Source organism: Bos javanicus, chromosome 25 (assembly GCF_032452875.1).
Source record: "Bos javanicus breed banteng chromosome 25, ARS-OSU_banteng_1.0, whole genome shotgun sequence".
NCBI lineage: Eukaryota > Metazoa > Chordata > Mammalia > Artiodactyla > Bovidae > Bos > Bos javanicus.
In genome coordinates this window covers 18,942,602-18,965,362 of record NC_083892.1, presented here as the reverse complement: position 1 = coordinate 18,965,362, position 22,761 = coordinate 18,942,602, and the positions used below count along the sequence as shown (strand labels likewise).

Below are 22,761 nucleotides of genomic sequence, written 5' to 3'. Positions count from 1 at the left end.
CAGAAGAGCCTGGTAGGCTACAGTCCACGGAGTCACAAACAGTCAGACACAACTCACTGACTAAACAACAAAGGACCCAGCTAAGCCAGACCTCTATTTCTAACATACCAAAAATATAGGATAACAAACGTGCTTTTTGTAAACCGTTATACAACAAGAGATAACTAATACACTTGTTAAGTGACTCCTACATTAGAAAGTAAACTTAAGGAGGCCAAGGGCCTTTTTGCTCTTCATTTCTGAAGCTCAGAACCCAGCAAGGTATTTAGTTTAGACAGCTAGTAGCGGACAGTTGCGTGTAAGTAAGAAACATTCAATAAACAGTAACTGTTAATATCATACTCCCATATATTGGCAGGGATATGCAGTTCTTGTTCTCTAATAGAATTGAAGTCACCTTTAGGGACAGGTGTGGCTGACTGTCATGGGATACAGAAAAGTACCAAATTAATTAAGGGCTTCATGTTCTCCTGAATCAAATAGCAAGTATTTGCTTCTGTCTACCCTTTTTCCTTTGGGGTCAGATCGTCTTCTCATCTCTAATACCCTATCACTCCCACCTATGCAGAGTCAGAGGGGGCTTATCCACTCCCTCTCCTAGTTCTTGAATGCACATATGTCCTTGCCCTGATCCACCAGCATATTCCATCCCCTACCTTCCCCCACACTTGGGGTTGCCCACGTGACCCAAGTCTGTCCAATCAGAGCCAAACTCAGAAAATCTGAATGTACTATTGGAAAAGAGCAGCCTCTTTGCCCAATACGGAGTGCTAACTATGAGGCTGATATAAAATTAGAGCTGCCGGGACCTCCACATGGGGACAGACTGTGTAAAAGTCATTTAGACTGAGAAAAGTGGTGCTGAGAGATGAAGAGAGATAGATGTTTAATGACATCACTTAAGCCCTGGATCCAGCAGTGTCTAAAGACCCACCTTTTGGCATTTTATTTCAGTGAAATGAATCTCTTCCCCCTCTACTTCCATTTTTTAAAGCCATTTTGAGTTGAGTGTCTACCACTAGCAACTAGAAAAGCCTTATTACCCAGGATCTGCCATTAAATTGACACAGAAGGAATGAATGGGTATGATGTCTAGAGAGAATTCTGAAATAAAGAGTAAAGAAAAAAAGCTCATCTAAATAAATATTTATTTAATAAAGTACCATAGCAAATAAACTACTTAAGTAGAAACCCCAAAGGATTTAAAAAATTTTTGTAGTTGTTTAGCATTTGCATAGGACTTTTTGAAGAAATGGCTTAACAAGACAACTTCCTTAATACAATACAAAAGTGTCAAGTGCAAATGTTTTAAAGAGTAACATCACTGAACAGTATTCAATGGTGGAAACGATACCTTTAGCCTTAGAAAAAAAGCTCTTGGCCAAAAGGATAAGATTGGACTCTATTTTCTAACTTTGTCTGAGAGGCCATTATTCCCAAATGCTATTTATCTTTCTGATAAGAGGCTCATAAGACAGAAGAGCTCATTCTGTTTTGGATTTCGCCCCCTACCTTTTTTTTCAAATGGGTGAAGAAATAAGCAGCTCTCATTAAAAAGAAATAAAAAGTAAAAACAATCTATGGTTACCCAAACTGGACTTCAGATACAAGATCTGAGCCTTTGGGAATCAGGTCACTGGCCTGTAGAGGCTCAGAACCTTGCCAAGGTCAGGTCTGCATCTCTGGGGAGGCGATGAGAGGATCGAAGATCCACCAAGTCAATGGGATTCTTTGCTGATTCTCCTTGTGAAGATGGGTCAGCTAATGGAACTGACCCAGAGCAACAAGATCTCCAAAACCGTCTACTGTAGGACCCAACAAACAAGTGAAAAAGCTAAAGGATACCTCCAGGAAGTGTTTAACTACCCAGTCCCTTCTAAGTCATAATCCTAAGGGGCAAAGATCCAACAATATTCCAGAGGTGTTTGAATAAAACCTTTGGTTCCATTCAGCTGGTCATTCCTGGTAGAGCCCCTCTATGTGTGCAGACTTCACGGCCAGCAGACAGTCACCACTGGAGTTGTGTTGCGGCAACAGCCTGTTTGGTAACAAGAGGAAATGATTAGTTCTAAGGCCTCTTTAAAGAGCAATGTTGAGTGTACACAACTGAATAAATGACATTCTTTGTTGGTTTATTTTTGGCCACTTCTTGCAACCACACCAGATTTGGGGCTACACTAACTTTACAGATGAGGAAATTGGGGACACAAGAGGTTAAAATGCCTGAGTTAGGGGTAGAGGTTATGATCCTTTTCCCTGTTCTAGTTTGGATATTACATTTTCTCCAATTACTGTTTGTGTCCTTACAACAATCCAGTGAGAGAGGCAGAGCAAGGAGTAGCCCTGTTTAACCCATGAAAGAAAACTGAGAGCAGAGATGTTGGATAGCTAGTTCAAGACCACACAGCTAAAAAATGGCATAGCTGGGATTCAGACCCCTATCACCAAATCCTAATTAACTATTTCTTTACATCATTAACAGAAGGGAGATGTAGTAGGGGAAGAGAACAAAGTCTATCTTTTTTCATCCCAGTGATGACAGGTTTCAGAGGAAAGTGAGAGCGGAGGTAACACTATTGATATTGACATAACTGGCTCCATGGATTCTCTTTGAATTTCAAGTAGCCTTCCTAATACTGATACCGCATGGTGGGGAACTACAGCACACACCAGAGCTTGGCTGACCAACACACATTCTTAAAGCTTTTTTCCTTGTGGGTGTGTACTCCATTTCCCAGCCTCCCTTCCAGTTTAGAATGGCCATCTGCCAAAATTCCAGCCAATGAGGTCATTTGGGGTAAGAAAGGGGGAGGTTCTGGGAAAGATGTCATTTACTTGATAAAAAAGATCATACTCAATTGGTGAGAGAGGACTCATTTATTTCTCCCTTCATCCTGCCTTGAATGTGGTTGGTGGAGCCAGGGCCACAGCAGCTTTCTTGTGGTCATGAGGTGACAGGTCAATGGAGCAACACAGAAAAGAGGAAGGTGCCTGGTACCTTGAGGACACTGGGTTGGCTCTGTGCCAGTAATGAGCTATCGCCAGCTTTTTGCTATGCAATAAAAATAAATTCCTATTTGTTTAAGCTAGTATCTATTTAGATTTTTCATTATTTGCCACCAAAGCATTACTACCTTACTACCTGATAATTAAAAAAAAAAAAAAATTGAGAAGGAAACCTCACTTCTCCATAAGAAGAGAGGTGAGGATACTAGGCACCTCCTAGCTTTGGAGACTGAGTGTGATGTGACCAGGGTTAGGGTGTTATTTGTGGAAATCTACCCAAATGGTAAAGATTGATTATTGCACTGACATGCACTTACCTGAGAGAAAACCAGTAGTTGATGAGGCTGGAGATTACCATGTAGGACACCATGATTGTCCCTGACATGATGAATGACACAAAGCCCAAGCCACAGAGGACACAGAGCAGTGCGAGGCCGCCCACAGAGATGACCAGTCCTAGAGGAGGGTGTGTCAAAAGAATCATCCATCTAAAACAGACTGAAGATGCCAAACCCCGTACCAATGGGTTTAAAACAAGTTAATCCAGAAAGGTCCATCTAGACAAGGCTATGGTTTTCCCGTGGTCATGTATGGATGTGAGAGTTGGGCTATAAAGAAAGCTGAGCGCAGAAGAATTGATGCTTTTGGACTGTGGTGTTGGAAAAGACTCTTGAGAGTCCTTTGGACTGCAAGGAGATCCAACCAGTCCATTCTAAAGGAGATCAGTCCTGGGTGTTCATTGGAAGGACTGATGTTGAAGCTGAAACTCCAATACTTTGGCCACCTAATGCAAAGAGCTCACTCATTGGAAAAGACCCTGATGCTGGGAAAGATTGAGGGCAGGAGGAGAAGGGGACAACAGAGGATGAGATGGTTGGATGGCATCACCGACTCAATGGACATGAGTTTGGGTAGACTCCAGGAGTTGGTAATGGACAGGGAGACCTGGCATGCTGCAGTTCATGGGGTCGCAAAGAGCTGGACACACCTGAGTGACTGAACTGAACTGAACTGAAGTGAGGAGATTTCCCATAAAAATCCAGACTTCTGGCATTGCTTAAAAAAGGAGGCAATCTCAATACCCACATAAGCATTGTTGCATGGCACCAATTGACTGGCCTTCCAGTTTCCTCCAGGCCCCACTGTACCCAACTGTATCATTCTTGGACTGCTTTGCTCACTTCGGCTATCTGCCTTGCCCATGGGTATTTGAATTTGAAACCCCCTCACCCTCAAGTGGCTCAGACAGTAAAGTGTCTGTCTGCAATGCAGGAGACCCGGGTTCAGTCCCTGGGTTGGGAAGATCCCCTGGAGAAGGAAATGGCAGCCCACTCCAGTATTCTTGCCTGGAAAATCCCATGGACCGCACAGCCTGGTAGGTTACCATCCATGGGGTCACAAAGAGTCGGACATGACTGAGCGACTTCACTTTCACTTCACCCTCAACGTCAGGGATGGACTCCCAGTAGAATCCTCTAGAAGGAGTTAGCCAAGGCAGTAATAAGGGTGGTAAATTATGTCCAATGTTTCAAAGTGCCTAACAAATACTATAATTCGCACTTACCTGCAACCTATGGAAATAAAGGCTATGCAGGCTAAATAAAGTAAAATCTAAACATAACTTTTGATTACATCTTTTACAACCCCACCTGGCAACCATTATGCAGTAACTGTAAGGTCTGAATGATCATTTTACCTATCATTATTTTAATGGGAATATTAATGAGTTAGCATCTAAGTGCAGAGCAAATACATTTTTATAATACAGGATATATGGGGGAAAATAGTAAAAGGTACTACAGAGAGAGCATGGCTTTTTATAGTTGACATGATTGAGTTTGCGCCTAGTTAAGGATTTATAGTGTGAGTTCCTGGGCTTCCTTAGAGTTCTAGTTTCACTCATCTGTAAAAGGAATATAATAACTTCCTCTAAGTGATGGCATGACAATAACCATCACACACGTGACAGTCTGTGGTATTTTCTGTCTGCTCAGCACACTTCCTCTTGCCTCCCTCATAGCCAAATTTCCCCTTCCAATGTAGAATTAATAACATGGCAAATGCTGCATGGCAGACCTCCTTCCCCTTGCCTCACAAGTGCTCAAATTGCCCACCTGGTACTCCACAGTGAGTTTCAGGGATGGACCATGGAAAGGAAGGAAAGTAGAGAAAGTAAACAGGTGTGCTGCCTTTTCAATAAAGATTCACAAAATCCTAGATCAGTATTTTTCAAAGGATGGCTAACCACCACAAAGAAATGGCAAACATCTCTTTGTGGATTGTGATCTGGTTTGAAAAGGCAAACTGAGCCAATCAGATTTACTTTCTCAGTAATTTTAACTTAGCAACCCAGGGAGAAGCTGACAACAGGCAGTGGGACTTCGGGAGGAAAGGTGAAGGAGACCCTCAATACACAGCAAGGCACCTGGCATGCAACAGATGCTCAATAACTGTTGAGTGAATGGCTTCTCTGTTTAATGGCAACAGTTAGCATTCATGGAGAAGCTACTCTGTGTCAAGGACCGTGCTAAGTACTTTACAGAACTGTAGGTTTCAATCCTCACAATTCTCTGAGACAGTATTATTACATCCCTATCTTACATATGAGGAATTTGAGGCTCAGAGAGAGTTAACAACATGTCTAAAATCACGCTGGGGGAGGTGGGATTCTAACAGACTCCAGAGTCCATGTTTTAACTACTCTGACAAGCTGCCTTGGTTGATGTGACTTTGACAAGAACAGCAACATTTGACAGCAATGGCAGGTGTCCTGAGTCATTTTCTAAGAGGGTGAGTAACTGAGTAGGATACCTTCCAGTAATATGACTCCCACAAAAGCAGCCAGGGAGGTAAGCACCACGAGGAGCAGGAAGAAACCGACAGGAACGGCTGACAAAGCAACAAATACCAGCAAGGTGAGGGTCAGGAAAGGATGCCGGTCCAGGTACTGACCCACTGGAGACTTCATAAAGGAAACCACCTGTGGACAAAGCAGAAGAGCGGGTGTGAAAGCCATGTCTGACCAGGTTGATGAATTTGCCTGAGCTGCAGGAAGTATAAGCCAAGGTCATAAGGGTGGAAGGCCCGCTGGTAAGAAGTCAACAATAATAATCCTCCCAAGACATGAGTTGCCCCAGCAACAACTTAAGGCAGCTGGGACAGGACAGGACAGGGGTAAGTTTGAGGACCCACCCAATCTCAAGTCTTGTGAAAGAAGGAAAGACCCAGGCACTACTGCTCTACTGATTCACACACACCCTCTCGGAAGACATGCTCAGCATATGCTCTGATGTGGTGGCTCAGATGGTAAAGAATCTGCCCATGATGCAGGGAGACGGGGGTTTGATCCCTGGGTTGGGGAGATCCCCTGGAGAAGGGAATGGCAACCCACTCCAGTATTCCTGCCTGGTGAATGCCATGGACAGAGGAACCTGGAGGGCTACAGTCCATGGGGTTGCAAAGAGTCGGACGACTGAGTGACTAACACTTCACTTCAACATATGTACAAATGGCTGCTTACCTCACAGCTGAGGCTACTGAGGGAGGTTAAGTCCTGGCTACTTGGCATCACCTGGGAGCTTGTTTCCTGGGTTCTTTTTTGGGGGGGGGGGCGGCGGGGGAGGCTCTTTAATGAATTTGTTACAATATTGCTTCTGTTTTATTTATTTAGTTTGGCCAGGAGGCATGTGGGATCTTAGCCCCCCACCCAGGGATCAAACCCACACCTGCATTGGAAGGTGAAGTCTTAACCACTGGACTGACAGGGAAGTTCCTGGAAGCTTGTTAGAAATGCAGCATCTTGGGCCCCGATCCAGATGTGACAAATCAGGTTCTGTTTTTTAACAAGAGCACCAGGTGATCTGTACACACATTAAAGTTTGAGAAACAGTGGGGATGAAATGACTCACGTAGAGTCACATGGCTTCCAAGTGGCAAAATCTAGGCATTCAAAGCTAAATCTTTCATTCTGGATGTCACGTTTGCAATGGCTGCCATTTCATTAGGAGAAAATGTTATGTCATCAACCTGATAGCAGTCAGGCCACAGCCTGATGACTGCTGAGAGCTTATGCTGTGTTAATAGGTAGGTTATCTTCCTCCACTAGGCAAAACGGTTTCTGGAGCTGGCTCAGCGCGGGAAGGCTGCTTTAATACAAAGCAGGCCCTCGGTATCTGTCTTACTGTATCTCACTGTTCGCTGAACCCATGGTAGGCAAGGAGACAGCGGGGAAGCTGGGAGAAAACTCGAAGAGCCGTAGGAACTGCAGACATGTTTCTCTCTCCAGGCTGGCACAGGAGCCATTGTAGCAGATATAGCATAACATAACCACAACACATCATAACACACACCCCAATACAACACAACACAGCACAGCCTCAAGGGCTTGCCAGGTGGAGCTTAAATATGATTAGAGAACAAAAGTAGCCCATGGCCAAGCAAGTACCTTGTGAGGCACATGTGCAGTGCTATAAGTGATCTCAGCTGTTAGATAATCATTTACAAAATATGGGGCAAGAGCGAGAGCACACGGGCGAGACAGCCTGACCACGCCATCTCAGCTAATCTGCTCTCTCCTTACAGCACTCGCACAAGGAAAGGCTTCCCTCATCTTCTTAGGCTCCATGCCCTCTCTCTCCTCAGTGCTGGCATGCTAGTTCCCATTCCCTTGAAGCCTCCATCATTCCGGAACTCTTCCCCATCAAACATGGTCCTTCCTTTGGGCCGTGTAGGCCGGCAGGTAAATTGAAGATATAATTTAAGCTACAGTGATCATGGGTGCCACTAATCAAAACACATGCTCCTAAATGACTTGTTCACCCAAGTGATTCAAATGCAGAAGTTGGAGGCAAGCTGGAAGGCATGAGGGTTCTATAGTTCAAGTTGATGACGAAAAAGCACAGGACTCACTCCGTTTAACTAGAAAAGGCTGTTTTAAGAAGCCACAGCTGTCGGTCTTGGGGCTTCAGTATTGACAAACTTTACTTCCTGCCCGGCCACAAAATGGCATAATATACACTGGCTACACCACCTCCAGCTACTCCTTTCTGACAAAAGCTATCTAAGACTTTGCTATTCAGCTTCTCTTGTCAGAGAATCTGCCTCTGAGCTAGAAATACCTAGTGTGGATACTCCAGCATCAGAACTCAGTGAGATCTTCTGGTTAGGGCTGTTAGAGGTGAGACAGAGGCAGAGGGGTCGTGGGAGTGGGGCTAGTCCTTCGAGCTGCCCCAGATCTTGGTTGCCTTCCAGCTCTAATCCACAGACACCGAGTAAACCCCTAGAAGTCATCTGGCAGAATAAACTGTTCTCTCTGATCCTCATAAACAAAAGACCCAGCAATCACAGTGGGGAGGAGCAGATGAGGCTGGAACACCAGAATTCCAGGCTTAGGACTTCATACCCAGACTTTCCAGTACAGTAGCCACATGTGGCCCTGAGCACCTGATACATGGCTAGTGTGACCAATAAACTAGATTTTGAATCTAAATTTAAAAATTGCTACTTGATTCAGTCATTGAAAAAAGTTAATTATATTTCAAACGAGTTGGGTATGTTTCAAATAGTTTTTCAATTATAAATTTTATGAAATTTGAATAGAGACCAAGTATTTCCAATGGAAAATTAGCATGTGAATTGAGAGGTGCACTGAGTGTATTTAAAAAAGAATGCTTCATGACCTAGAAGGGTGAGATGAGGGGAGGTGAGGGAGGCTCAGGAGGGAAGGCATACACACATATATATATGTGTATATATATATACATAATTATGACCGATTTGCATTGCTGTATGGCAGAAACACAAACTTGTAAGGCAGTTTTCCACCAATTAAAAAATAAAATTTTTTTTAAAAATAAGATATCTCACCAACGCTTTTTTAATATTGATTATATGTTGAAATTATATTGTTGTGTATATATTGGGTTATATAAAATATATTATTAAAAATTAATTTTACACAGTTCTTTTTATGTTTCTTAATATGACTACTTGAAAATGTTAAACTATATATGTGGCTCACATCCTATTTATATTGGAAAGTGCTCACTCAAACTTCATCTAGAAAAAAATAAGAAGCAAACTGCTGGCTTTTGGGCAAGACTGTCATACAACCAAAGGGATAATTTTTTTGACTAATGTAAACATTTTAATATTTTTATTGGCATATAACTGCTTTACAATGTTGTGCTAGTTTCCACTGTACAACAACATGAATCAGCCATAAGTATACAAATATCCAGTCCCTCTTGAGCCTCCTTCCCACTCTTCCATCCCACTCCTCCAGGTCATCACAGAGCACTGAGCTGAGCTTCCTGTGCTACAGAGCAGCTTCCCACTAGCTATTTTACACATGGTAGCATATATATCCAACATGATTTTACACGTCATAGCATATAGATCCAACCAGTCCATCCTAAAGGAAATGAGTCCTGAATATTGATTGGAAGGACTGATGTTGAAGCTGAAACTCCAATACTTTGGCCACCTGATGCAAAGAACTGACTCACTGAAAAAGACCCTGATGCTGGGAAAGACTGAGGGCGGGAGGAGAAGGGGACGACAGAGGATGAGATGGTTGGATGGCATCACGGATGCAATGGACGTGAGTTTGAGTAGGCTCCGGGAGTTGGTGATGGACAGGGAAGACTTGCGTGCTGCAGTCCATGGGGTCGCTAAGAGTCGGACACGACTGAGTGACTGAACTGACTGAGCATATACATGTCAATGCTACTTTCTCAGTTTGTCTCTCTCTCCCCTTCCCCCATGTCCACGTCCATTCTCTATGTCTGCATCTCTATCCCTGCCCTGCAAACAAGTTCATATGTACCATTTTTTTAGATTCAAAGGAATAATTTTTTAAAAAAGATGAACCTGGTAGTCCTGTGGAAAAGGCAACAAGGAAGATTTGCAGGGAAACTAGCAAGGGATAATGATGGCCAAAACTAGGTTGATGGCAGAGGAGGAGGAGATGCTGTATGAAAGAGGAATGAAGAATGAAAAATCAACAGGACCGTCTGGCATGGGGATCCAAGAGGAGAAATGCAGGAAAGGACTACTTACAGTCCTTAAAGAAATCTAATTTTTTCTTAACCTCTTCTAAATCTGGGGCCTACAACCAAAAAATATAAAGTCATTCAGATATGCAGAGAGACCAATTTGAGATGCACACAATTAAGTCCAGCAATTGTCTTCCCTTAAGGAGGGTGGCCCTGCTCTGACAGTCTGTCTCAGAAGGGGAAGATATGATTCAGTTATGCCTAATAATAATAGAGAATATTCATTAAATACTCAAGTGCCAAGTACTATTTTAAGGACTTTCAATAAACTCCCTATTTCTGTCTACAATGCTACGAGATAGGTAACAAGGGAAAATTTAACATTACTGAAATTTGGGAATTAGAATATAGCCATTAACTTTTCATTCTCCCAGGCAACAGAGGGTGATACAATGGAAGGACAGAAAGTAGGAGAGCTTATCACTCAGGAACACTTTCCATCCCTACCCTGAAATAGATCCAGGTATTCTAATCAAGATTTTACAGGCATGGTGCAATGCTGAATAACCCAGGAATGCAAAGTTGGAACAGACTGGCACCATTAAGTGCCAGACTCTGTGCTAAGGCCTTCTCAAATAGCATCTGAGATCATCCTCACAACAAATCTATGAGCCTGGCATTGCTTATTTTAGAGAAGATGAGATAGAGAGTCAGTGAGTCCGAGCAACTAGCCCAAGGTCGGACAAAGATGACTTATTTTAAAATGCACACATGAGTATGGGAGGTTCCAAAGTAGGGACAACGTGGCCAGTGTTTAAGGACATAAAGCCTCCACCTGGAACTATTTAGAAGACAGGCTAATTCCCTGGTCCGAGAATGAAAAAAAATAATCAGTATCCACTGTCCTTTGCTACCAGAAGGGCTCTGGAGGGCAGAGGGATCAGGATCATTTAAAATCACTGGTAATGACAAATCCAAGGTTCTATGTGATAGTTTCTTCTAGATTATGGTCCTATAATTCAGGATTGGGACCCAGATGCAAAGGAGGTCATTCAAAAACATCCTTTGTGGAAGGAAAGGGCCAGCATGAGAGCAAAACTATTTTGTCACAGGTAATCCACATGGAGATATCACTGACAGGGCGGGGTTGGGGAGCAGTATCTGCCCAGCCCATTCTCTCTCTCTCTTCCCTCCTCTCTGGAAATTGCCCCCTCCCACACCAGGGGTATACCCCTGAAGCCATGTTTATACCCATGAAATGAAAAGTCCCAGCCCAGCTGCCATCTCCCTGGTTATAGGTGACTTGGTCAAGCAGATTCTTGCTCCTAGGAATCAAGCACTCTCAAGATGAAGTCCCACAGAGGGCTTCAGCTGGGAACTGGAGGAAACATGGGGAGTTAAAGGTACTGTCTTGGGCAAGTGTGTCTGCCCAAGTGAAGAGAACAGCAAAGGAAGCCAGGCTGCAGAGAGAGAAGAATGAAGCTGATATACAAGGAAAAGTTATAATGAGGTACGGTTCAAGAGAGGGTATTGAGAGTTACCTCTGACCCCAGTGACCTGCCTGACCATTTTAACCCCTCCTGAGGCTCCGCCCTGCTATTTCTTGCCTTTGGCTTCTGCGACAGCCTTACATTTCCCCAAAGTTCTGGCAGGTTCCACTGTTTGTTTGTTTAAGCTATTTTGGGCAGGTTTCTGAATCTGTCAGCCTAAAAGTAAGACATTAAGACTTTATGTTCGAGAGGTTTCCTAAAAGAAATGATGGAGTTGTTTCACAAACACTCAATCTGGAAACCATCTATTCTTATCTGGAACTCAAAGGGCTTATGAATTCTAAGGATATAAATTACTTAGGACAAAGAAATCACCTAAATATCATTGAAGCAAGGGGATGACTATGTAAATTATGGTATATCAATCTGAGGGAAGTTTCTACTACCAAAAAAAGCAATTGGTAGGAAGACCTATGCTTCAATCTAGAAAAAACACCAATATACAATATCAAACAAAAATATAGAACTACATCTGCCATAATTAAAAATACTGTATCTAAAAATTACATACTGAAGAGGCCTAATAATAACAAAAACAACAATGATAATACCACGACTGGATTTATCAGTGATGGGTTTACAGGTGATTCCCCTTCCTTCGTCTGCCAATATTACTTAATTTAGTAAACACAATTAATACTAATTAATTCAATTAGTATAATTTAAACATTTAACAGAAAGTACTCTACCTCAGGACTATCTGAAGAACATCAAGGCTGAGCTAACTGATGACCCATCCCTCATCCTGGGAGTCGACTGCCCTGGAAGTTATCTAGTCCAAACCGACTCCACTGTCTATGGCTGAGGATCTAATGTGAAAAAACGAAGAAATGTCAAGAAGTCAGAGTTCATATGCTTTGAAATGCCTACCTTAGAAGGTAGATGTGAATATTAAATAAGTTAAGACATGCCAAGTGCCTAGCACAGTGCCTGGCATATAGTAAGTGCTCAACCACGGTTAATTAATGTACAGTCAATTCCTACTGTTTGCAGAATCCTTATCTGTGAACTTGCCTACTCACTAAAATTGATTTGTAACCCCCAAATCAACACTTTAAGGTGCTTTCATGGGCATGCATACAGCAGTGGAAACCATGAACCACCTGAGGCATATGCTCCCATCTGAGGTCAAACTAGGTTAACACTGGCTTCTTGTTTCAGCTCTTTATACAACTGTCCTTTCCATGGTATATTTACTGCCACCTCTTTCTGCATTTTTATGGGTTTCTTTTGTTGGTGGTGGTGATTTTCCCATTTAAAACGTGTAGCAGTACTAGCTTGTATTCCTAGGAATAAGAAGGCTGTGATGTGCCTTATAGAGAAAATGCAAATACCAGACAAACTTCATTCAGGCAAGAGATACAGCTGCCTATATAGTATAGGCTGTTGGCCTGGAGTTCAATCTTAATAAATCAACAGTATGTATAGGATAAAGGTGCCTTTAAACAAAGACACACAAAACAGGCTATGGTTTTATTGGCTGATGAAAATGTTGGCACCAGAAGTTTGCCAGAACCTATTTCCCATTTGAGCAATGGTTCAACCAGTCTGTGAGATGCAACTGGAATGGTGCAATGCCTGAGGTGAGTCAACAAAACCAACACAGATAATGAGAATCAACTGAAAATGTAGATGAATATGAGCACATTTCTCACTAACATTAGTAATAAGAATCTCAGCCTGCTGACTAGAAAGTTACTTGTCTCATCTAAAAATAGCTTGCTAAATGCACAGAGTGCCAGAGGCATTTTGGGATGAGTTCAGAAAAGATCCCTATAGAGTATACTGCTCTAGACTACAAAGGCGTGGGTCCTCAAAGAGATCCTAGTGGAACTGTGGCATCGAATACAAAAATCAGATCATCAACCAGCTCACTTTGTTACATACATATATGTATTTTATGGGTATATTGCATAGAAAAAAGTCTAGAAGGACATTCAACAAAATGTTAATAATATTATCTCTGAGAGCTGTTTTTTTCCCCTGAAAAAATACTGAAAGACATATGGAAGAAAACAATAGATATAAAAGTTCAAGAAACCAAAATATACTGTCTCAAGTCTCACTGCCATTGAATGGCTACTGAGCACTTGTTAAGTAGCTAGTTCAAATGGAACTAGCTACTAGTAAAATACACACTGATTTCAAAGACTTAGTATAAAAAGAATATAAAACATCTCAATAACTTTTACCATTAATATTTTTATAATGATTACATGTTAAAATGATATATTTTAGATATATCAGGTTTAGTAAAATAACTATTAAGATTAATTTCACCTCATTTTTTTTACTTTTAAAATGTGGCTACTAGATAATTTTAAGTTACATATGTGTTCTATGTCATATTTACATTGGACACTGGGTTTCTAGTGAAACACTGGACTCTAGTAGTCTCTCATTTTTAGGGTAACAGGTCAAAATTATAACAAAACAAAAGGATGGTATCTGTGGCACAGACTGAGAGTTGCCTCTGCTGCTGCTGCTAAGTCGCTTCAGTCATGTCCGACTCTGTGTGACCCCATAGACGCTCTCCAACTAAAGAATCACACTTGCTACAAGGGATGATCAGAAAACTAAATTCTGGTCTGTGAGATGCAACTGGAAGTTTGTGTATGTGTGACTTTTAGGAAGTCTCCTTAAATTGGAGGTGGCTTGCAAGTCTTTTTCTCCCCACAACATCTTACTGCCTCGAATGTGGATTCAATGGCTGATACTCGAGCAGTCATCTTGGTCAGTGAGTTTGAAGGTCACAACTTAAACATGACATGGTGGTGAGTTAGAAAGATTCTGACCTATCTCCAAATTTCTCCTACTTAAGGGAGAAATAATTTTCTATGGTGTTAAGCTAGTGTTATTTTGGAATTTTCCATTATGTGCTCTGATTAGAAACTGACCTTTGAGTTATTCTGGACAGATGCTATCAGCAAAGACAGCTTCCTCTGCAGCTCCTGCAAGTCCTTTGAAGTACTCGGGGGCTCCTCTTTCGCCATCCTGAAACTCACTTCAGTCTCTTTAAGGATTAATTCTACCAGGAAGCTCTTCAATGCAGGGCACAGTCAAATCTCTCATGTCACCTTGTCTCTTGTTGTCACTGGAGGAAATGAAAAGTATCTCAAACCATTAGTGGTCTTCACTCAATTGACCCAACGAGGGCTTCTACTGTCCTCACACACTGATGATGGGCATAAAGATGAAGGGTAACTGGGCAATATCCATCAAAATATCAAATTGTACAAACCTTGACCCAAAAATTTATTTTCCAGGAACCTGAAGGAAGCAATCAGTCATATCAAAACATGCCAAAAGGATGTGCGATTTTATCTGTTTACAATACATACTTAATAGTAAAACAACAGGAAGAAGTTGTCTACTGATAAGAACTAGGTTGCTGCTGTTGCTGCTGCTAATCACTTCAGTCGTGTCTGACTCTGTGCAACCCCATACATAGTAGTCCACCAGACTCCCCCGTCCCTGGGATTCTCCAGGCAAGAACACTGGAGTGGGTTGCCATTTCTTTCTCCAATGCATGAAAGTGAAAAGTGAAAGTGAAGTCACTCAGTCATGTCCGACCCTTAGCGACCCCATGGACTGCAGCCTACCAGGCTCCTCCGTCCATGGGAGTTTCCAGGCTAAATAATGATAAATTCATACAATGGAGTACTGTATAGCCATTAAGATGATGTTGATATTTATTTAATGAAAATATATCTATGATGTGAAAAAATTATAAAATACCGATTGTTACATATTTTATGTATATATCCATAATATAAAATACATATATCCACAGTAAAATAAAAGATCTAGATGCACATATAACAAAATGTTAATGGTATTATCTCTGAGAGCTTAGGTTTTTTAGCCTGATAAAATGCTGAAAAGAATATGGAAGAAAGTAAGGCTGAAGACACTATTTCCAGTCCCACTGCCTTTTTTTTGTGCCAGAAAGCCTTCTCAAACATATGACAGTGGCCAATTTCTTTATTTACTACCCACACTAAATAGGTTGGCTCCCAATTACATTGTGCCATAAATTACTCTCTATTTACTTGTAAGTCTCATTTCCATAACAAGAGAGGGACAAACTTTGCCACAATTATACTCTGTGACTCAATGGCCTGGAATTTCAAGGACTGTCCCAATAATAAAAGCTGTTTGTTAAATTATATATCTATCTTTTAAACCCTTTTTAATTTTTATATAAACAAATACATTGTTATTTTATATTTTCCAGAACAACACTGTAAGGCTGGGCTGGACACAGAGATATCTTTTCCATTATTCCTTACAACTTATCTCCTGACCTATAGCACAAATGCTAAAAGATTCTATCACAGTGGACAAAATTAACTGAGAGATGTTCATATTTATTTACCATACTCAACATCCCACGTGGTAATTATGTGAGATGGGAAGTGATGATGGTGGTTTAATCGCTAAGTCATGTGGCATGTGGAATCTTGGGACCCCATGGACTTGGGCTCCCTGCCAGGCTTTTCTGTCCATGGGATTTCCCAGGCAAGAATAGTGGAGTTCTTCTCCAGGGGATCTTCCTAACCTAGGGAGGGAACCCGCATCTCCCACATTGTAGGCAGATTCTTCGCCACTGAGCCACCAGGGATGACGCATCTTCTAATATCTATGGGGTCTATTGTTGTTATTTAGTCGCTAAGTCATGTCCGATTCTTTGCGACCCCATGGACTGCAGCCCACCAGGCTCCTCTGTCCATGGGATTCTCCAGGCAAGAAGACTGGAGTGGGTTGCCATTTCCTTCTCCATTAGGGTCTAGTAGCAAATTAAAGAACATTTTTAATCACCCGGCTAGAGACTATCTGCTACAATCCCTTTTGTGAAACAGGAATCCTCTGGACTGGACAGGACTAGATCCTTCATCCCTATATTCTGTCTCTGAAGCTGCAGCTGGCACAGATTAGAATTGGCCATGTTCCCAGCACTCAACTCCCCTAATCTCAAATCTGCAACGGGCAGGAACAAGCCCAGCTCCCGTCACTGGTTCCCAGGGCCTTGGAAACCCAGGGCCATCCGGACCGGTTTGGGAAGTTCAATGTGGATAGCGTGGGTAGAAAGCCATCGGCCACAGCTGGCCACCAATCCCCAGCCCCCCTAGTCACTCACTCCTCGGAGGGGCCTCCTTAAGCAAAGACAGGTCTCAGGAGGAGGGAAGGGGGCAACCCATTAATCCGACGCAGCGCACAGTTCCCGCCTCTGCCTTCTCCGGGCCTTCCGGGCTGAGCCAGGAAAACACAAGCCAACCCGCCCTTTCCCTTCCACGGCCCACCCGCTAAAAGCCCCCCTCTCTTCCTCGCCCGCCCCTCCCGGGACAAACGGAAACCCTGAACGTTCCAGCCGGTATGGAGAGAAGTGGCACCGAGTACCCCGTCATTAATCAGGGGAGGAAAATCCACCTTTGATACACCCTGCAGTGACGGGGCAGGGGGACCCCGTAGGGATGAGGGCATCCGTTTTGATGATTCCTGAAGAGGAGGTGTGGAGACTTCCCAACCGGGTTTCCCAAGAAAGGGAAGGGCCTTCAGGGTGGGATAGGGGTGGCAATCCTTTACCGAAAGCAGTAGCAGGTGTAGGAGCGTGTGTGTTGTGTGTGTCTTAGGGGCTGGGGAGGGATGAGACCTCCCTTAGTAGTAGGGGTGTGTGTGTGTGTCTAGCAGCGGCCGGGAAGGATAGGACTCCGTGTGTGTGTGTATGTCACCGACTCCCCTTTCAACCCACCGCCCCCGCGCTCCTCCATTTGTCCAGCCCGGCCCAGGGGTCTAGCCAGCCAGGGCCCTCGGTCCCCCACGCCCAAGTTCTCACCTGGTCCCCGGGGCCGCGGTGCAGGAGGAGCAAAGCAGATCTGACGGAGCCGCGGGGTCGGCGCGTGAGCCTCAGCCCCGGCCTGCGCCCCAGCCAGCCACGCCCCTCCGCCGCGTGGCCCCGCCCCGCTCTTCCCCTTCCTTTCCCCGCCCCTCCCCTTCTCTCGGCTGCAGCTCCCTGCCGCTCTCCCAGGGCTGCCTCCTTCAGTATTTTGGAGCTTCCGGGAGAAACCGGAGCGAGGAGCACGTGAGGAAACTAAGGCTCAGAGAGAGTTGACGTTCCTACACTCTTGGCTTGTAGTGAGGGTCATCTCTGAGACAGGTGAACTGGCAGGTATGAATGGGTTTTCACAGGGTCTTAGGGCTTCTGCCTAAATACCCTGAGCTACCTCTTCTGGAAGCATCTCTGGAGCTCAGGACAGACAAGTGATGAGACGGTTCCTTGACTGGAAGGTTTTCACCATTACTTCTCAAATGCAAACATCATGAGCCAAGGAGATCCTTAAAAACTGTTAGATTAGTGTCTCCATTTTATACATGAAAACGTCTAATCCAGAGCCAGAACGCATGTTCCCTGACCTGAAATCCAGCCCTATAGCAGTGTTTTTCAAGGGACAGCGCTGTTGACATTTTGGGCAGAAAAGTTCTGTGTTGAGGGGACCGTCCTATGCATTGTAGGATGTTTAGCAGCATACCTGACTTCCAGCCACTAGTGCTTTCCTTCCCTGCAAACAACCAAAAATGTCACCAAACATCAGCAAATGTTCCCTGCACAGTTGTCTAGGTTGAGAACTGCCATAGAACATACTGGTGAAGACAGTGAACCAGGGCGCAACAATGCTAGACTCTGGTCCCAAGTCAGACTCTTACTATGTGACCATGGAAGAGTTACCTCTCTGAGACCACTTCATCTATAAAATGGAGAGAAGGATAGACTTGAGAAATTGGTCCGCTACTGCACAGTTCTCGGGTTTCGTCCATCCGGGGACATGTATTGATCTACTTTCATCTGTGACTTGGGTCAATAGCCACCTGGAAAATAGCTCTTTAAGAAAGAGAAAAGCAATCACAGGGTTGTAGTGAGGACTCGTGAAATAATGGCTGTAAAGAACTTAGCACCTATCAGGAACATGGGAGGAGCCCAGAAATATTTAATGTATCGTGCTTTTTTTTTAACCTATATTTTTTCAAGGTTATTTGATTTCTTTTTTTTTTCTTTTTTCTTTTGTTTAATTGCAGTATAGTTAGCCTATAACATATAAGTATTAGTTTCAGGTGTATGACAATGATTCGATATTTGTTTATATTGCAAAATAATCATCACAATAAGCATAGTTAACATCTGTCACCATATACAGCGACAGAATTTTTTTCTTATGATGAGAACTTTAAAGATTTACTCTATTCGCAACTTCAAATAGGTAATACAGTTTTTACTTCTTTCACTGATTTTGCCCATCCATCAAGGATGTATTAGTTCTACCAACTAATATTTCTAGAAATAATCAGGCTAGTGGATTGAGAAATAAGCTTAGGGTATATAATAATAATAAGCTAAAGGATCCTGCTCTAACTCCTAACTCTGCAAGAGCCAAGAAAGGGAGACGCTAATGGTGAAGATAGGAGGACAAACAGATGTGTCCCTAAATTTTTACGTTTCAGGCAGTTCTGTCTGGTTTCATGCCTTTTGTTCAGCTGAGGTGTGATGGTTGTCCCACCCAGGAAAGGGTTGGTTATTTATTTATTATTATTATTTTTTTTTGGAGGGTTTTTTCCTTTAGAACATAACTGAACCCCTCCTTCCCTGGTGGGTGTTGCTTTGGAAAGCTGTCAGGCCTCTGTTGGAAATTTTGTTCAAGGATACCATCTAGGGGTGACTCTGTGAATCTTCTAATTCCTTCCACTCCCATTTTTGCCCATACAGACAGGTTTTGCTTTTCCTTGTGTGTTGGCTGACTCCTGTACAACACTATATATTCCCTGATGGTGGGAATCTTAGCATCTATTTGCAACACAAAGACTTGGCTCTTGCTGTGTTATGGGTCAATAAAATAAAGCCATGTGCAGCTTCTTCTACACCTTTCCACAGTTACTTATCCTGGCTAAGCAACTATTTTCAGCCTCAGTAAAGATCTGCCAGAAGCACTGGACCCTGAATTAGAAATATGTGAAAAATTCTGGCAATAGATTGAGACTCTAAACTGTTAACAAAGATGAAGATAACCTAGAACCAAGCTGACCTCTTCTCCCATATTGCCGATTTAGCGAATAAAAATACAGGACACCCAGTTCAGTTTGAATTTCAAGTGAGCAACAGATAACTTTTTCATATGAGTATGTATAGGCATCCTGTATTTTATCTGGCAACCCTATATGCTTCAAGTTAAGGGATTTGAGGCCTGCATCCTCACTTGGAAATTACTGAACAGCAGATTAAGTCGGCAAACAATTCTGGTGCTAGTGAGGTGGTCTGGGTTAGAGGAGAGGTGATGGAATTTTCATTGTCTTTGGCAGATATTTTATTTATTTTCTATCTTTCTGAAGACTACATGTAGGCTTTTGGTTAAAACCATGGAGCAGATACCGTAATCAAGTTCCAACTTTGCCATTGACCTAGCTGAGTGGCTATGGGCAAATTACTTAACCTCCCTGTTTCTCAGTTTCCTCAGTTATAAAACTTGGGATAATTGTATTTATCTTCTCAAATTGTTGGGGTCTGCCCTGGTGGCTCAGAGGTTAAAGCATCTGCCTGCAATGCGGGAGACCTAGGTTTGATCCCTGGGTCTGGAAGATCCCCTGGAGAAGGAAATGTCAAGCCACTCCAGTATTCTTGCCTGGAGAATCCCATGGATGGAGGGGCCTGGAGGGCTATAGTTCATGGGGTCGCAAAGAGTTGGACACGACTGAGCGACTTCACTTCCGCTTTCACTTTTCTCAAATTGTTGAGAAGATTTGGAAACATGATACTCATTAAGTGCTTACCACAGTGCCCCCAGCTGATATATATCAAGAAATGAAAGCTATGATTATTACTTTGATGTTTTTGTATACACATAAAGCTTTAAAGCACACAAAATTTCAGAAGGAGGCATGTTCTCTATGTACCCAGAAGGTCATGGGGTTCATGGGTGCCCTACCAGGTCCTTTCTAAAGTACTTTATTTTGTTAGATTACAGCTGCTGGGTTTTTTTTGTGAGACATGGGGTTTCATATCCTATTATAGGAGACCTAGTAGTAACCCCATTTCTGTCTAAAGTCTCAAACCCTGTCACTGGCTCATTTATTCTAAACACTATTTGAAACTTTTATGTATACTTTATGGTAGAGAATGCAAGTGTAAGGAATAAGGAGCCTAAAGGTTATTTTCTAAGTATGGAAAGCCAAACTTTGAGGAAGAAGTAAGAAGAAGGAGAAGTAGAAGTACTTGGTACTATATAATGCTCATCGTAAGATCTAGAAATGTTTGTGTTCTGGGCAGGCGCTTTCTGGAAAGAACACTGAACTCTGGAGTCATAAGGACAGGGTTCAAATTGTGTCAGCACTACTTGTGAGTCCTGGCAACTTGGATAAGTTATATATCTTTCTCAGTGTTTGTTTCATCAATCATAAAATGGTAACATCATGGAGTTTGGGGGGGAATTGAATGAAAAAACATATATAGAAGCATGTCTCCCAAAAGAGCTCAGTAAATCGAATTTGATTTTAAAAGAATTTTGAAAGTGACCACTTAACGTGGTTTGAATGTCTGTGGGCTGTGCTTAGTTGTTCAGTTGTATCTGACTCTTTTCAACCAGGGACTGTAGCCCACCAGGCTCCTCTGTCCGTGGGGATTCTCCAGGCAAGAATACTGAAGTGGGTTTCCATGCCCTCATCCAGGGGATCTTCCCAATCCAGGGATTAAATGGCGTAGCAGTTAATCATATCTTTCATGTGTGAGCATATATGTGTTTCTGTGTTTATCATGAGAATGATGTTTAGCCACATTTACAGACTGCCTACTGTGTTGAGTGACCAAACTGTCCCAGTCTTCCCAGGACTAAGGGAGTTCCCAGGAAACTGGGACAAGTTGGTCATCCTTCTACTATGTGCAAATTGCTTTACAGGCTAATGCTAATTAAACTCTCAAACCCACCTATGAGGTAGGTTGTCACATTTTTGGCATTTTACATTATAAAGGACACTTGGAAAGATCAAGCAGTTTATTCAAGCCACATAGCTAATTAATGGGAAGGGCAGAATCTGAACCCAGACCTGTATGACTCTAGGACCCAAGAATTTAACCTCCACTCTGTGTGCATTGGGCTTCGCGTGTGGCTCAGCTGGTAAAGAATGCCCCTGCAATGTGGGAGACCTGGGTTTGATCCCTGGGTTGGGAATATCCCCTGGAGAAGGGAACAGCTACCCACTCCAGTATTCTGGCCTGGAGAATTCCAGGGACTGTGTAGTCCATGGGGTTGCAAAGAGCCGGGCACAACTGAGCAACTTTCAGTTTTCTGTGTGCTTTTAGACTCCTCCAAAGGCACAGCCTCTTAATTGCCTCTCACCACCTGGATCATTGCTTAACACCTCCCATCTTCCTTTCTGTCACCAAAACTTCCTGCTGCCCAGATGGCCTCCAGCAAAGAGAGAGACCTGGACACAGAGCTGAGTCAAGCCCAGTCTTGTATCTGGGCACAGCAGAGGCCCCTCCTTCCCTAGCAACAGACGCTGAAGCCTTGTGACTGGCTCCAGGACCTGGATACAAGCTCCTCCAGTGTTAAAATAACCTGAGAGGAGGAGAAAAGAAGAATTCAGGCCCCAGAGAGATAGTCTGGTGAGTTGCTTCCTCCCTCTTCTCTGTTTAGTGTGTAACTCTGCTTCAGATTTTCCTCTACTGTGAACTCAGTGTGTTCTTGGAAAAGTTCCAAGAGAAGGGCCACTCAGCGGAAGGGAAGTGTGGCCTTTGCAGGAAGCCACAGTACAGAGCCATCAGAAATCCAAGGCTGCTGTTTCATTCTCCAGCTTTCCTTTCTCTCCTCTTCTACCAAGAAACTGCTCAGTGGGCTGAAGTCTATGACCTCAGAGAGGCAGCCCTGTGAACAGAGCTTTCAGAACATCTGTAAAGTTCCATCATCTGTGACATCCCCATTATGCTATGAGGAAGTGTGAATCTCAGAGCCACTGATAGAAGAGGAAGAAACTGAGAGAGCTCGTTGTTCCTTTTTTAAATAGGTCCAATTACAATGGACAACATGAATGACACGGATTGCTCATCTCAGAAGGTAGGCGTGAATTTTAAAATGTGTTTCTTTTTTCGTTCAGTTCAGTTCAGTCGCTCAGTTGTATCCGACTCTGCAACTCCATGGACTGCAGCACGGCAGGCTTCCCTGTCCATC

General features: G+C 43.1%; 2 protein-coding genes across 4 annotated transcripts in view; one reads left to right on the top strand and one right to left on the bottom strand.

Annotated features, from left to right (window-relative positions):
• Nucleotides 1–1,131: 1,131 nt before the first annotated feature.
• On the bottom strand, nt 1,132–17,514 carry LDAF1 (lipid droplet assembly factor 1). 2 transcript variants are annotated; one of them, XM_061401363.1, is made up of 5 exons: nt 17,388–17,514; nt 14,449–14,645; nt 5,818–5,986; nt 3,324–3,462; nt 1,132–2,038 (listed from the first exon to the last, which is right to left on the bottom strand). In XM_061401363.1, exons 2-5 carry the CDS (start codon nt 14,542–14,544, stop codon nt 1,957–1,959), a joined length of 486 nt encoding a protein of 161 aa, XP_061257347.1. In that variant the 5' UTR covers nt 14,545–14,645; nt 17,388–17,514; the 3' UTR covers nt 1,132–1,956. The 2 variants fall into 2 exon arrangements, with proteins under 2 accessions (XP_061257347.1, XP_061257348.1); XM_061401364.1 differs by lacking the exon at nt 17,388–17,514 and adding an exon at nt 16,692–16,835.
• Nucleotides 17,515–21,963: 4,449 nt separating this feature from the next.
• DNAH3 (dynein axonemal heavy chain 3) overlaps nt 21,964–22,761 on the top strand; it is a 248,787-nt gene continuing 247,989 nt past the window's right edge. The window contains exon 1 of one of the 2 annotated variants that reach the window (XM_061401328.1): nt 21,964–22,199. Coding sequence is in view for 1 of the 2 variants with exons in the window: in XM_061401327.1 (XP_061257311.1) it covers nt 22,609–22,647 (39 nt within the window). In the remaining variant the exon portion in view is untranslated. Of the gene's footprint in view, nt 22,648–22,761 lie in introns of both variants that reach the window. The other variant, XM_061401327.1, reaches the window with a different exon arrangement.